Source organism: Hyperolius riggenbachi, chromosome 11 (genome assembly GCF_040937935.1).
Source record: "Hyperolius riggenbachi isolate aHypRig1 chromosome 11, aHypRig1.pri, whole genome shotgun sequence".
In the NCBI taxonomy this organism is placed as follows: Eukaryota; Metazoa; Chordata; class Amphibia; order Anura; family Hyperoliidae; genus Hyperolius; species Hyperolius riggenbachi.
In genome coordinates, this window is record NC_090656.1 from 217,115,036 (window position 1) to 217,130,213 (window position 15,178).

Here is a 15,178-nt window from a genome sequence, read left to right on the forward strand (position 1 = left end):
TGTCTCTGTTCTTGCTTTCTTCTGAGTTGCTACTTTGTTGCCCAGTCTTGCTCAATCGTACAATTTCAATCTGGCATCTGTGGCTGTACAGAGGACTTATCCCTCTGTACTCCACAGCTCCATCTGCTGGTTGGAATTCTCCTCTACAAATCTATACTGGGTACTTTGCTTCTGTGACTGTGGCTATTTCCTTCTGGTTCAGCGCACGTGGTGTGCGCTGACTGGAAACCGCCCGCAGATCCTTGCACAGGAATCCCACAGCTCACAAACTTGGTCATTGAGTGACTGTGTGTCAAGATTACAAAAAGTGGGTGGGGCCCAAAACATTTCACAGGGAAAATGTAAACTGCAGCCATTCTTGAAAATCCTTATGGCAGGGTTCTCAAACTTTGCACAGTTGTTCACTAGGTGACTGGGCTTAATATTCAGGAAAGTGGGTGGAGCCAACAGCCAATTAAAATTCACCTATTGATTTTCAAGGGGAACATTTAAATTTCTGGCATTTTTACTCTGTTAATGGCAGAGCCCTCAAACCTGGTACAGTCAGTCATTGGTTGATTGCAATTCAAATTAAAAAAGGGGCATTTAAAATCAATAAAAATTATTGAAACCAAAAAAGGGGCAGAGCCACTGACAGCCAATCAGATTTGTTTCATTTCAATAGGAAAATGTACATTATTGATGCCAAGGACCCCAAAGCTCAGTGTCAAGGTTACAAATGGAGGGTGAAGCCAAAAACAAATTTCACTGGGAATATGTAAACTGCAGCGTTCTTACACTGTTAATTGCAGGGTTCTCCAACTTTGCACAGTTGGTCGCTGGGTGACTGGGATTGTTATTCTGAAAAGTGGGTGGAGCCTACAAAACCAAAATTCACCTATTGATTTTCAAGGGGAATATTTAAAGAGAACCCGAGGTGGGATTTAATTATGTTAGTGGGGCACAGAGGCTGGTTGTGCACACTAACACAAGCCTCTGTTGCCCCATGGTGTGCCTCCATGTCCCCCCTGCACGCCGCTATACCCCCCGCAGTGCTAGCGACACACAGCGTGTCGCCAGCACAATGTTTACCTATGCCGTGTCTGTTAGCACTGCTCCCCCGCCTCCTCTGTATCGGCGCTACCCGCCCGCGTCCCTTCCCTCCCGCTGATTGGAGGGAGGCGACGCGGGCGGGTAGAGCCGATACGGAGGAGGCGGGGGAGCGGCGCTAACAGACACGGCATAGGTAAACATTGTGCTGGCGACACGCTGTGTGTAGCTAGCACTGCGGAGGGTATAGCAGCGCGCAGGGGGGTCCTGGAGGCACACCATGGGGCAACAGAGGCTGGTGTTAGTGTGCACAACCAGCCTCTGTGCCCCACTAACATAATTAAATCCCACCTCGGGTTCTCTTTAAATTACTGTCATTCTTGCACTGTTAATAGCAAAGGCCTTAAACCTGGTACAGTTGGTCATTGGGTGACTGGGTTTTAAATTCATAAAAGAGGGTGGAGCCACAAACAGCCAATCAGGTTTGTTTTATTTCAATGGGAAAATGTATAATATTGATGCTAAGGACCCAAAAGCTTATAAACTTGCGCATTGAGTGACTGTATCAAGGTTAGAAAAAATGGGCAGGACCAATAAGTACATTCCCGGGCAACGGCAGGTCGTCAGCTAGTCTGTAATAAAGAAACCTCCCCCTGGGGCGTACTTACCTCAGGAGGGGGACGCTTCTGGATCCTAATGAGGCTTCCCCTGTCCTCCTCCGTCCTGGCGATCCAGCGCTGCGACCCCCCAACAGCGGCGAGGTGAACATTTACCTTCCTACCTCCAACGCAGGTGCAGTAGCGGTTTTCCGATGGGCTCAGATGGAAATAGCCGAGCACGATTGGGTCCACTCTCTTACACAGGCGACTCACACTTGCGCAGTAGGGCAGACCCAATCGGGCTCAACAATTTGTGCTGAAGCCAAACAGAAAGCCACTACTGCGATTGCGCTGGAGCCAGGAAAGTAACTATTGCAGGTGCTACTGTGCTTGCACCACAGCTGACATCCTTGTTTGCTGTTTTTTCATGGGTGGCCAGCACTAGATCCCTCGGGGTGAAGAGGATGGGGCAAGGCTCATTAGAATCCAGAGGCTTCCCCTTCCCGAGGTAATCCCCCGGGGGCTGTTTTTTTGGTTACAGTTCCTCTTTAAAGCTAATGGGAACCCACCTTACAAAAAAGAAAAGTCAGATACTCACCTAAGGAGAGGGAAGGCTCGGTCCTAACGAGCCTTCCCTCTCCTCTCCCGACGCCTGGTCCCGCGCAGGATCCCCCGTAGCAGTATTCGACCCTTTCGGTCAAATACTGGCACTTCCGCCGCCGAAGGGTGGTTTCGGAAGACTTCGGGAGCACTCGAGCTCCCGAAGACAGGCCGCTCCATACTACGCATGCGCGAGCGCTGTCATAGACACACTCGCGCGAGCGCTGTCATAGACACACTCGCGCGTGCGCAGTATGGAGCCGCCGGCCTTCGGGAGCCCGAGTGCTCCGGAATTCTTCCAAAGTCCCCGCGGCGGCGAATTTGACCGGAGGATCCACCGGGCATCGGGAGAGGAGAGGGTAGGCTCATTATTACTCGGAGCCTTCCCTCTCCTTATGTGAGTATCTGACTTTTTTTTACAGATGGGGTTACATTAGCTTTAAAGGATGCCTACAGTGAGAGGGATCTGGAGGCTGCTATGTTCATTTTCTTTTAAACAATACCACTTGCCTGGCAGTCTTTCTTGAATCAGTAGTATCTGAATCACACACCTGAAACAAGCATGCAACTGTTCCAGACTTAAAGGACAATTGAAGGGAAAGGGATAAGGAGGCTGCTATATGTATTTCCTTTTAAACAATACCAGTTGCCTTGGATCTATTTGACAGTAGTAGTGTCTGAATCACACACCAGAAACAAGCATGCATGTACCCATGCATGACCTAAGCAGCTTAGGCCAACATGCTATCATACTGATACTTGTAATAAATTACAATGTATTGTTTTTAATGCACTTTAGCACCTTGTACGTTTAGCTTGTTTTGTTCCCCTGAGGAAGGTCCCCATTTACAGAGGGGCCGAAACATGTCGGGTTGTTAATGTAGGGGTGTATTTTTGTATGTGTCAGTGCAGTGAGAAGAGTGAATCCATCCCTTGCTGTGTAAGCTAGCTGAGGATATTACCATTCATTTGTATCACCTTCCACTGTTCTATCACCAAACTAGTATGTGTTAGCAGCAGCACTACTACGTTTTTTTATCTTTCATCTTTCATTAACCTCCCTGGCGTTTTGGACGAGCTGAGCTCGTCCAGAGACGCCGGAGGTAACCGCTCAGGCCCCGCTGGGCCGATTTGAATAATTTTTTTTTAAACACGCAGCAAGCACTTTGCTTGCTGCGTGTCCTACCCGATCGCCGCTACCTGCCGTGATACAGCCCCCCCCCCGAGACTCTGTGCGCTGCCTGACCAATCAGTGCCAGGCAGCGCTGAGGGGTGGATTGGGACTCCCTGTGACATCACGATGTTCGTCGTCATGGCGACGGGGGAAGCACTCAAGGAAATCCCATTCAGAACGGGATTTCCGGTCGGGTCTTTGCGCCGGCGGCGATTCGGAGGGGTGGGAGGGACGCAGCAGGGGGGGGGGGAATCATGTAGCTAGCACTAGGCTAGCTACATGATAAAAAAAAATGTGCAAAAAACTTTCCCATGGCCGCAGGGTCGTGGGAATCTGAACGCCAGGCAGGTTAAACGTTTTTATTTATTTTCCTATTTCAAGTCTAATCTGTTTTTAAATATTTAAATCAGGTGTGTGTTCTGTAAATATTCCATATTGCCTGGCTGTCCTGCTTATCCTCTGCCTTAAATACTTTGAGCCCTAGATCCTGAACAAGCATGCAGGTTAGAAGTTTCTGACAAGATTAGCTGCATACTTGTTTCAGGTGTGCGATTTAGACCCTACTGGCCAGAAAGATCAGCAGGACAGGCAAGCTACTGGTATTGTTTAAAAGGAAATGAATATGGCAGCTTCCATAGGTTTCACTCCTCAGGTACTCTTTAAGGATAACATTACCCACAAACATAAGAGAACGGTTATTGCATCTGGCATTTCTCAGTAATAATCGGTAGTGTATGGCTCCCCTCAGACATCACTAGCTGCAGGCTGCTGAAGAGAAATTGATTTGACAGTCTGGCAGTCTTTCTCAGTGCTGACATGTAAGAGTGTAATGAAAAGCAAACCAATAGTGTTTGCGTACAACCTAGTGCTGCTGTCTTCTCTGCGCTGACAGGAGCACTTTCTACTATCTCTCAGGTACTCCAGTGGTGGCATCTCTGCTCCTCAGAATTCTCAGCTCTGCTTACCTGTAGCAGGCCAAGTCCGCTCATGATGCCAAGTGAGGCGACTTCCTCAGGCGGCAGAAGCCTGGGGGCAGCACCAGGGAGAAACAGGAAGTGAAGAGAGTGCCTGGCCAACCTATACTGGGGGCAATTGTACCTGGCTAACCTATACTGGGGGCAACTGTACCTAGCTAACAACCCAACCATCTAAGCTGAGAGAGACTGACATAAATATGGTTGCAGTAAAAAAAATGTCTAAGTCACCCCCACTGTATCTTCAACCATAGCTTCCAGTGCCGGATTTTCCATCAAGCTACTGTAGGCACATGCCTACAGGCGCCTGATAATGGAAAGGTGGCTCATTTGCCTCCCTGTGTAAATCCCTCCCTCTATGCCTATGCAGAATTCCTGAAAAGTGTACATGGGTGCTACATAAATGCCCACGGTACTATCAGCAATTAAGGGGGCTAGCAAGCACCAGGGCCGCCCACTATGCAAACTGTGGCTATAAATAGGGGAAGTAGTTACAGAGATATTCTGCTTCAAATTTGAGTGAGGGGTGCATCTTGACTGGGCAGTCCCCCCATATGCAAAGGAGGCTTCAGCTTTGGGGTTCCAGAGACATGGGAGGTTTCAAACATTTTGTGAAAATTTGAGTCCCAGGCACCTTGTTGGGCTCCAACGGGAAATGCCTACAATGCCACCCCCAGCACTAAGAACTGTCTTATGTTTAGAATTTACTTATATTTGCAAAAGAAGGGAGATGTTAGGATGTTGAGATTCTTGTGTCTGCTCCACCTACAGTCACAAGTGCTGAATTCTGTGTACTTCATTCTAGCTGTGTGTTAATGTTAATGTTGTGTCTCAATAAAGTTGTTGTTGTTGTTCCTCTTACCATGAGGCTGTGTTAACAGATAAGTTCATTGGCTTCCCCCTAAATTGGCTCTACACTACGATACATACACCACGCGATACATACATAGACATAGGACTATGGTAGGGATTAGATTGTGAGCCCCTCTGAGGGACAGTTAAGTGACAATATACTCTGAACAGTGTTGTGGAAGATAAGATGTTGGCGCAATATAAATAATAATAATAATGTGCAAATCAAGCCAAAATGAGAGACATTCCAAAAAAATAGAACTATGCTTCCAAAAAAAAGGAACAGTTGTAAATGATGCAGTAAAATTAGGATACAATTTGGAATGATATCTGCCCTTGCAGCAGAGCTGGATCATCCACAAGGCAAACCTAGGTAGATGCCTAGGGCCTGGAGAGAGTCTAGGGGCCTGGGGAATGCTTGTCCCCACCAAATCTTACTAAAAATGTGATATGATCATTGGCAAAAACTGCTATCTTGCCTAGGGTGCAATTTCTTCTTAAAGAGAAACTGTAACCAAGAATTGAACGTCATCCCAATCAGTAGCTGATACCCCCTTTCCCATGAGAAATCTTTTCCTTGAGGGGGCGCTGTATGGCTGATATTGTGGTGAAACCCCTCCCACAGTGTGATGTCAGGCCCATGCTCCTGACAGTTTTCATTCTGTTAACCTCATTGCATTGTGGGAAATAACAGCTGTTTACAGCTGGGTCCAACTGGCAAAAAAGCAAGCAGCATCTCCTTCCAGTGACATCACCTGCCAGCAGTAAAAATGTCACCATGTGATAAATGACAGAATGTAAATCAGGGAGCGGAAAGATTTTACAACGGGCAAACACTGACTAAATCATTTATACATAATTATTGTAAAAATGAAGCACTTTTTTTTATTACATTATTTTCACTGGAGTTCCTCTTTAATCCTTTTCTGCCTTGCAGCCTGGCAGGGCTGGGTGCTGCAGAATCTGATAATCTCGCATTGAATGGCTTCTCCCTTATGAATGGTACGTGCTATTTATAAATCAATGGGCCGCGTGTCACGCTGTGATCTGTATTTTACACGTTAAAATATCTTCAGCTGCTCAGGGTAAGCCGACATTTCAAGGGATAATTATCTAAATAATCTGCATCTGCCTGTGGAAATTAGGGATGAGCAGTTTAACTATAATCAGCAGCTGTTAAGTGACCAGACAGGAAGTCAGCGGTGTGCTGAGAAATACCGCTCTCCGCTTTGCTGCTGGTAATCAGTTCTGACAAGCTTCCTCATTTCACACGAGTTTATAAAGGTTTTTCTTAAAGAGGCCCTGTAGTGACATCTACAGTACTAGAATGCAGTAAATGATTCAAATCAGGATACCCACTTTTACATTAATCATCCTGGTTTCATGCATCAGAAACACTTTGGGCCTGATTCACAAAACGGTGCTAACAGTTAGCACCCTGGTGAAAAGCCCTTTATCACGCCTAAACTCAGTTTAGGCATGATAAGTTTAGGTGTGATAAGTTTAGGTGTGATAAGTTTAGGCATGATAAGTTTAGGTGTGATAAGTTTAGGCATGATAAGTTTAAGCACCAACTGCGTTAGCACCGCAGTGCACAGCTGATCAAATGTTTTGCGCTAGCAAAGTCTGGTGCACTTCGCATAGAGTTTAATGGCGCTGCTTTGCGTGCGGGACTTTGCACGCTATCTACACTTATCTAAACTTAGCATGCCTAAACTTATCACACCTAAACTTATCACGCCTAAACTGGCTTTTCCCCAGTGTTGTGCAAAGGTTATCATGCCTAAAGTCTTTTAGGCGTGATAACTGAGTTATCACCGCTTTGTGAATCAGGCCCCTTGTATATATTTCTGTATATTGGTATGTAGCCCCGCCCCCAGTGATCTTTCGCCTAAGCTGTTTAGCTATGCGGAATAGTCCTCCTAGAGCATTCTGGGAGACAGGCATTGTTTTCTACTGGCTTCAAAGTTCTCAGTAACCAAGCATTGTGCAGGGCCTCAGACAAGTTATAAGTGAGATTAATACTATGGGCCTGATTCACAAAGCGGTGCTAACAGTTAGCACCCTGGTGAAAAGCCCTTTATCATGCCTAAACTCAGTTTAGGCATAAGTTTAGGTGTGATAAGTTTAGGCATGATAAGTTTAAGCGCCAACTGCGTTAGCACCGCAGTGCACAGCTGATCAAAAGTTTTACGCTAGCAAAGTCTGGTGCACTTCGTATAAAGTTTAATGGTGCTGCTTTGCGTGCGGGACTTTGCAAGCGATCTAAACTTATCTAAACTTAGCATGCCTAAACTTATCACACCTAAACTTATCACACCTAAACTTATCATGCCTAAACTTATCACACCTAAACTGGCTTTTCACCAGAGTGGTGCAATGGTTATCATGCCTAAAGTCTCTAACTGGGTTAGCACCGCTTTGTGAATCGAGCCCTATATGTCCAATCCGATTATTATCTCATGTATGCGCTGTAAATAATAATATGTCAGCCTCCATAGCCCTTTCAGTTCAGGTTCCCTTTAATCCAGTCCTGGTTATCCAGATCACTTTATTGAAACTCTGTAAGAAAATTCTCAGCCTTATTTCCTCTATCCTATAAGTTCCTATACCTGTTCTAATGTGGTCTGGCTTACTGCAGCCTTTTCTAGTTGCACTGTCTCTGTAATATATATAATCTTTTTTTCTTTGTCAAGCTTTGTTGACCCAGTGAGGAATGCATTGCCTCTGCTGTGATAGGGAGAAGTTATCCTCTCCCCCTCCACGCCCCGTGCAGGCTCTGTGTGTGTTCTTTGTTTATTAGTCACAGACAGCTCTCTGCTCTGCATATGACTGTGGTAGGGACTAGATTGCGAGCTTCTCTGAGGGGCAGTTAGTGATGCTCTGTAAAGTGCTTCGGAATATGTCGATGCTATATAAATACTTAATAGTAATAATGAATTTTGTGAAGAAAAAAAAACACAATTGTATTTATTATTACGTTCTTTTCACTACAGTTCCCCTTTTATTCTTTTGCATAACTATATATATATATATATATATATTTCAGTTTTTATGTTAGCTTTAGTAAATGAGGTAGAGGAAATGTAAATATGCACTTTCTTCAATCTTACAGATATTGATGAATGCGCTCTAAGGACGCACACGTGTTGGAACGATTCTGTCTGTGTTAACCTTGAAGGCGGATTTGATTGTCTGTGCACGTCGGGGCCTTCTTGTACCGGCGACTGTCCTCACGACGATGGACTGAAACGCAACGGCCAGGTGTGGACCTTGAAAGAAGACCGCTGCTCTGTGTGTTCCTGCAAGGTAAGGCTACAGAACTACCGTAATCGTATTCAATGCCAAGCAGCTGCAGCTAAAGCAAGTAACATTTTGGAATGCGTTCAAAGAGAAAAAGGAAACCCAGGATGCTACTATAATACTGGTCATTTAACTTTCTAGTAAACCGCATCTGGAGTATGGCGTTATGGGCACCGAATTACAAGATGGACATTGCAAGTACAGAGATTATGAACAAAATTACTAGGAAAGGTTAGATAGACGGGGCTTATGTCGTCTGGAGAAAAGACGCCACAGGACCAGTGCACACCAAAAAACGCTAGCGTAATGGCAAACACAAATCGTTTTTTGAAGTGATTTTCCTAGGGGATTCTAGGCATGTGGCCACTACCTAGCGATTTTCTAATCATGCCTAGCGGTATCTGGAGCGTTTTGGTGTAGCGTTTATTTTTTGTTACAGTACAGCTGTAACTGAACAGCTTCTGTAACAAAAACACCTGGAAAATTGCTCTGATCTTGCGCTTTTCAAAGCGATTTTCCACTTTCCTAGACTTAAAATTAAGGCAGAATCGTAGTTATGGCAAATTCTATATTTGATTTCAAAGGGAACCTGAAGTGAGAAGGATATGGAGGCTGCCATAATTATTTCCTTTTAGACAATACCAGTTGCCTAGTAGTCCTCCTGATCCTGTCTCTCTAAAACATTTAGCCATAGAACCCTGAGCACACCCTGAACAAGCATGCAGCAGATCAGGCACTCTGACTCATGTTTTGCTAGACTAGCCATATGCTTGCTCCAGGGTGCCAAAAGATCAACAGGACTGCCAGGCAATTGGCATTGTTTACAAGGAAATAAATATGGCAGTCTCCATATCTCCCTCACCTCGTGTTCCCTTTGACCTCCTTAGCGGTAACCCCGAGTCAGGCTTGGGATGAAAATCTGCAGCTCAGAACTGTAATCCCAAGCTGGATCCATTGGAGATGTGGAATGCGCAGGGCTGCTGCAGATCTATCAAGCGGTATGATTTTTAGGGTCTGTAAGCTTGTGAAAAAATTTGCACCGTTTTTGGAAAACAAACCTGGAAATAATCATACCGCCAGGAAGGTTAAGGGGGCTTAGATGCTTTCCTTGCATTGAAGGAGATGGGCCTGCCCCCCAGTGTAGGGAGCAAATGTGGTTAACAGGGGCACAACTTGCAGGCCTCCTATGCCCACATAGGTAGGTATCCCCCCCATGCTCCCCCGAGTATAGGTAACCATATGCACCACCAGTATTACACAGCCTCCCCAAGTATTGGTAGCCAGAGGTGCCCCCCCCCCCAATATTATGTATTCCTCTTCTAAATTTAGCATTAGCATTAGGCAGCCCCTTCCACAGGTTATATAGTGAGATGTGCCCCCAGTATTAGGCAGGCAGGTACTGTCATATCTAGCTTGCTTTGTAAACACATATGAGCATAGATCATATTTCAGCAGCTTCTGCAGAGGGGTGAGGTGTATTTCCCTTCTCATCCTCCTGTCACACTGAACTGCCCTCAGCCAATCAGTGAGGAGCAGGAATGTGGGAGGGGAGGTAACAAGCTTCCCTCTCCCCGGCAATGTACCAGAATAGAGCCAGGCTGACTGAGGTAAAATTTATGACAGCAGAAACCTTTTTGATTATATTAGAATGCTTTCAATGCAGGGTCATGATGTAGACTACATAATAAACACAGAGCAGTGAGTAAATGGAATTTGATTTTATAGCTGACAATTCCACTTTAAATGATAAAAAAAAAAGAATTCTGGTAAGCCGGTTGGGAATGTGAACGGTAAGCTACAACGACTTTGGCTGGTACAAATATTTACTCTATAATAACATAACCGAGGACGCGGCCGCTCCCTTTAGAGCGGCGTGTCCCAATAACGTTAATTGAAATCAAATCATAATGAATTCATCATCCTCAAATTAAATTAAAATATCGAGGCGAGATCCAAATGCACATGAATAATTTATCAGTGTTACTTCTCTACCGCGTGAAGGAGAAAGTCTATCGTTACTTTCTGAGCTCATGTGCTGCCGCTATACCTGTTACTGCCAACAGGTCGGTTATTATAGGGCCATGTTTACTAGATTCTCCGGTAATCCCTAAAGATGCCCAGTGGGGATATTATAAGTGAGTGCCATTGGATTACAGTAGGAGCCACGCTCAGTGCTTTCATAGGGGAAACTGGGCAATTGCCCAAGGCACCAGAGCAGGCATATGCTCCCCCCCCCAGGTCTCCCCCAAGTCAGTGGTGGCCCCCCGGGGCCCCGTTTTGTGGGTAAGATCTTAACGCGCACCTGAAGCGAGAGGTAAATGGAGGCTGCTATATTTCAAACAATAGCACTTGTCTGGCATCCTGATGATCTGTAGTGTCTGAATCACACACCTGAAACAAGAATGAGGCAAATCCAGTCAGACTTCAGTCAAACATCTGATTTGTATTGTAGTCGGAGCATCAGCAGGGCAGCCAGGCAACTGGTATTGTTTAGAAGGAAATACATTTGGCAGCTTCCATATCCCTCTCAGTACAGGTGTGGTGACACTGAAGCGGGGGAAAAAAAACCTTATAATATAATGAAGTATACATTGCGTTCCAAATTATTATGCAAATTGTATTTTTCTCAGATTTTTCTAAACAGTGGATGCGAGCAGCAGTCAGTAGGGATGCTGGGAAGGGCCGCGCTTCGACTTTGAGTGGTTTCAAATACAACCTCTTGTGTTTTGGATCCGACCATAATCTGAATTACGAATGGAATTGCCGTTTTAATTCAAATTAGATTACAAGACGAAAATACGCATCGTATGTGAAATTACGAGTTGTAATTATGACTGATAATATATATGTGTGGGAAATGGAAAAAAAAATGACGTGGGGTCCCCCCCCCCCCTCCTGAGCCTCTTAAATGCCTTGTCCCCATGCAGGCTGGGATAGCCAGAGTGAGGAGCCCCGGCTGTGTGGGGCTTTGCACCCTGAGCTATACCAGCCTGTATGGTCCATGGTATGAGGGGGCTTTGGGGGGGGGGGGGAGAGCGGCCAAGCCTCCCCCTCTCCCTCAGAACCCTTCTCCAATCCATGGACAAGGGGCTCTTCCCAACCTCTAGTGCCCCAGGAGGAGGTGGGAGTCAACAATGCCCTTTAAGAAGGGGACCCTAGATGCCAGCACCCTCCCCTGGAGAAATCAGCATAGGAGTACATAGTACCCTAAACCAATTTCCACAAAGAGCTAAATGAAATAAAAACATAACTATGAAATAAGTCCTTCAATGTTCTTAATTAACCATAAATACTTACCTTTAAAAAAAAATTCCCACACCAATATCCTCGGAAATGGTCCCAGACCAATGGGAATCTGGAGGATCTGGTAGTAGATGATCAGGTCTGTTAATAGACCAATGGGGAGCCTTGGAGCCAAATGTAAAGATGCTTTTGCCTCTAGCTGTACTTGGTAAAGCTCGAGTTGCGGTGAACGGCATGTGTGGTGGGGGGTGCGAGGCAGAGATCTTCAATCAAATATCTAAAGAATATTGGCGTGGCACCATGTCTGAGGACATTGGTGTAAGAACATTTTTTTTAAAGGTAAGTAGCAGATCTGAGAAGCGGGGAGGAGAAAGAGGCGGGGGATGTGCCGAGCGGCAACACATAAATGGGTTGTGGCACACTGGTAGGGATTTGGAGCCACAAAGCAACCAAACCAAGAAACTACACGCTGCGTCTTGGAATATTCGATGAATTGCGCTGCTTGCAGAGTCAGCAGTAAACACATTGAGATGAATGCTGCCATTTATCTTAATGCAGGATCTCGTGGATCCCAGCGGTAACCGACGTGCACGGATGCCAGCAGTCGCCTATGTAAACCAGCTCTTACAAGATGTGTTGGTGTTCAATATCGATATTATGAATATACTAACACCCGAATACTCCTGACTGCCGCTGCTCAGCACCCAAATGAGCAAACCGGGTCAGGAGGAGTTCACTGCCTTGCGTGTCACATTACACTTCATGTGACTCCGATACTTCCTTCTTCCAAACTGATGTGCTTCACGTGACTCTGATAACTCGCTTCCTCCAAATCTTTGTGCTTCACATGACTCCGGTAGTTCCTCCTTCCAAACACTTTATGTGACTAAGATACTTCCTCCTTTCAAACCCCTGCACTTCACATGACTCTGATACTTCCTCCTTCCAAACTGCCATGCTTCACGTGATTCCAATACTTACTCTTTCTAAAGTATTGTGATTAAAGGGACACTTAAGTCCAACAAAAAAAAAATGAGTTTTACTCACCTAGGGCTTCCAATAGCCCCCTGCAGCTGTCCGGTGCCCTCGCCGTCTCCCTCCGATCCTCCTGGCCCCGCCGGCAGCCACTTCCTGTTTCGGTGGCAGGAGCTGACAGGCTGGGGACACGAGTGATTCTTCGTGTTCCTGGCCACAATAGCGCCATCTATGCTACTATAGCATATATCATATATACCATATAGCAGCATAGATGGCGCTATTGTGGCCAGGAACGCGAAGAATGACTCGCGTCCCCAGCCTGTCAGCTCCTGTCACCGAAACAGGAAGTGGCTGCCGGCGGGGCCAGGAGGATCGGAGGGAGACGGCGAGGGCACCGGACAGCTGCAGGGGGCTATTGGAAGCCCTAGGTGAGTAAAACTAATTTTTTTTCTTTGACTTAAGTGTCCCTTTAATGTGACTGATACTTCCTCCTTTTAAATGAGTGCACTTCACATGACTCGAATATTTCCTCCTTCCAAACCGCTGTGCTTCACATGACTCGAATACTTCCTCCTTCCAAACCCCTGCGCTTCACATGACTCGAATACTTCCTGCTTCCAAACCGCTGCGCTTCATGTGACTCTGATACTTCCTTCTTCCAAACCCCTGCGCTTCACATGACTCGAATACTTCCTGCTTCCAAACCGCTGCGCTTCATGTGACTCTGATACTTCCTCCTTCCAAACCCCTGCGCTTCACATGACTCGAATACTTCCTCCTTCCAAACACCTGCGCTTCACGTTACTCCAATACTTCCTCCTTCCAAACCCCTGCGCTTCGCATGACTCGAATACTTCCTGCTTCCAAACTGCTGCGCTTCACATGACTCCAATACTTCCTCCTTCCAAACCCCTGCATTTCACATGACTTTAATACTTTCTCCTTCCAAACCCCTGCGCTTCACGTGACTCAGATACTTCCTCCTTCCAAACCCCTGCGCTTCACGTGACTCCGATACTTCCTGCTTCCAAACACCTGCGCTTCACGTTACTCCAATACTTCCTCCTTCCGAACCCCTGCGATTCATGTGACTCTGATACTTCCTCCTTCCCAACAGCTGCGCTTCACGGGACTCCGATACTTTCTCCTTCCAAACCCCTGCGATTCATGTGATGCTAATACTTCCTCCTTCCCAACAGCTGCACTTCACGTGACTCCGATACTTTCTCCTTCCAAACAACCTGCGCTTCACATAACTACGATACTTCCTCCTTCCAAACGCCTGCGCTTCACGTAACTCCGATACTTCCTCCTTCTAAACCCCTACGCTTTGTGAGACTCCGATACTTCCTCCTTTCAAACCCCTGCGCTTCACGTAACTCCGATACTTCCTCCTTCCAAACCCCTGCGCTTCACGTGGCTCTGATACTTCCTCCTTCCAAACTGGGAATTATCAGCATCCCATTGACCATCTGTGTGTGACTAATGCTTTCGGTTTTGGCTTAATTATCAGGAGCTGTAGTCATTATGTGCCCCATCCCCCACCGCACTTTTTTTTTTATAATTGCTTTTCTATTACAAACCAATTATTAAAAAAAAAATTAGAAAGCCGAATGAGAGTTTAAAATAAGGGATGAGATATAAATCTTTCATTAGCAATCCAGCAAAATGACAGTCCTGAAAGAATAAATATTCTAATCCTCCCATTCGCCTCGCCTGTTTTTGCTCTCTTAAAGTTTCCGCCAAGTTTGCAAACAAGTCCAGGTAACTTTGTAAGCGTGCTACGCTGTTCCCACCATAACGAGGATATATAATCATCCCGAGAATTAAATGGAATATGCAAATGGTGGAGGCATCGCCGGCAGCACCTGCGGGCTCTCGCTTCGCATTGCTACGGGGCGCCTGTTTTATGCGGAGCAATCTCCAACCTGGATCCATTTTTAACTGACACTTTTTAATATACAGCTTTCTATTTTCGACACACGCAGGAAAAACACAGCTGTGCGCTGAATGGCGGGGAAAAGTTGAGAAGAAAGTTAAAAATATACGTTGCGGGCAGGTTCCCGAGAGTCGCACAGGCTCAGCAAATAACTCTCGCCCGAGTTCAGCATGCAGGATTTCAAGAATCCTTTCTGGTCACATCTGTCGTTTCCAAATCTACAACAAAACTGCTAACGTGAAAAAAATAAAAATTAATAAAGTGGTGGATTCGCAGCGCCTGTAGAATAGAGAAGCTCAAAGATAAGATATTGAGGAAGAGAAGATGGAATAAGTTTCCAGCAAAAAAACAAATAGCCGCGGCAACCACTGCCATTGTGTGGGGGGAGGGGCCCAGGAGCTGGTGGGGTCCTGTGCAAAGTAGTGTTGTCCGGATCATGAACGATTCGGATCTTTGATCCGAATCTATTTTATGAGTCGATCATCCG

General features: G+C 45.9%; 1 protein-coding gene across 5 annotated transcripts in view; it reads left to right on the forward strand.

Annotated features, from left to right (window-relative positions):
- NELL1 (neural EGFL like 1) overlaps positions 1-15,178 on the forward strand; it is a 1,178,134-nt gene that overhangs the window by 1,120,226 nt on the left and 42,730 nt on the right. For all 5 annotated transcript variants that reach the window (XM_068260436.1, XM_068260433.1, XM_068260432.1 and 2 more), the window contains one exon: positions 8,344-8,537. In XM_068260436.1, coding sequence (XP_068116537.1) covers positions 8,344-8,537 — 194 coding nt within the window. The remainder of the gene's footprint in view (positions 1-8,343; positions 8,538-15,178) is intronic.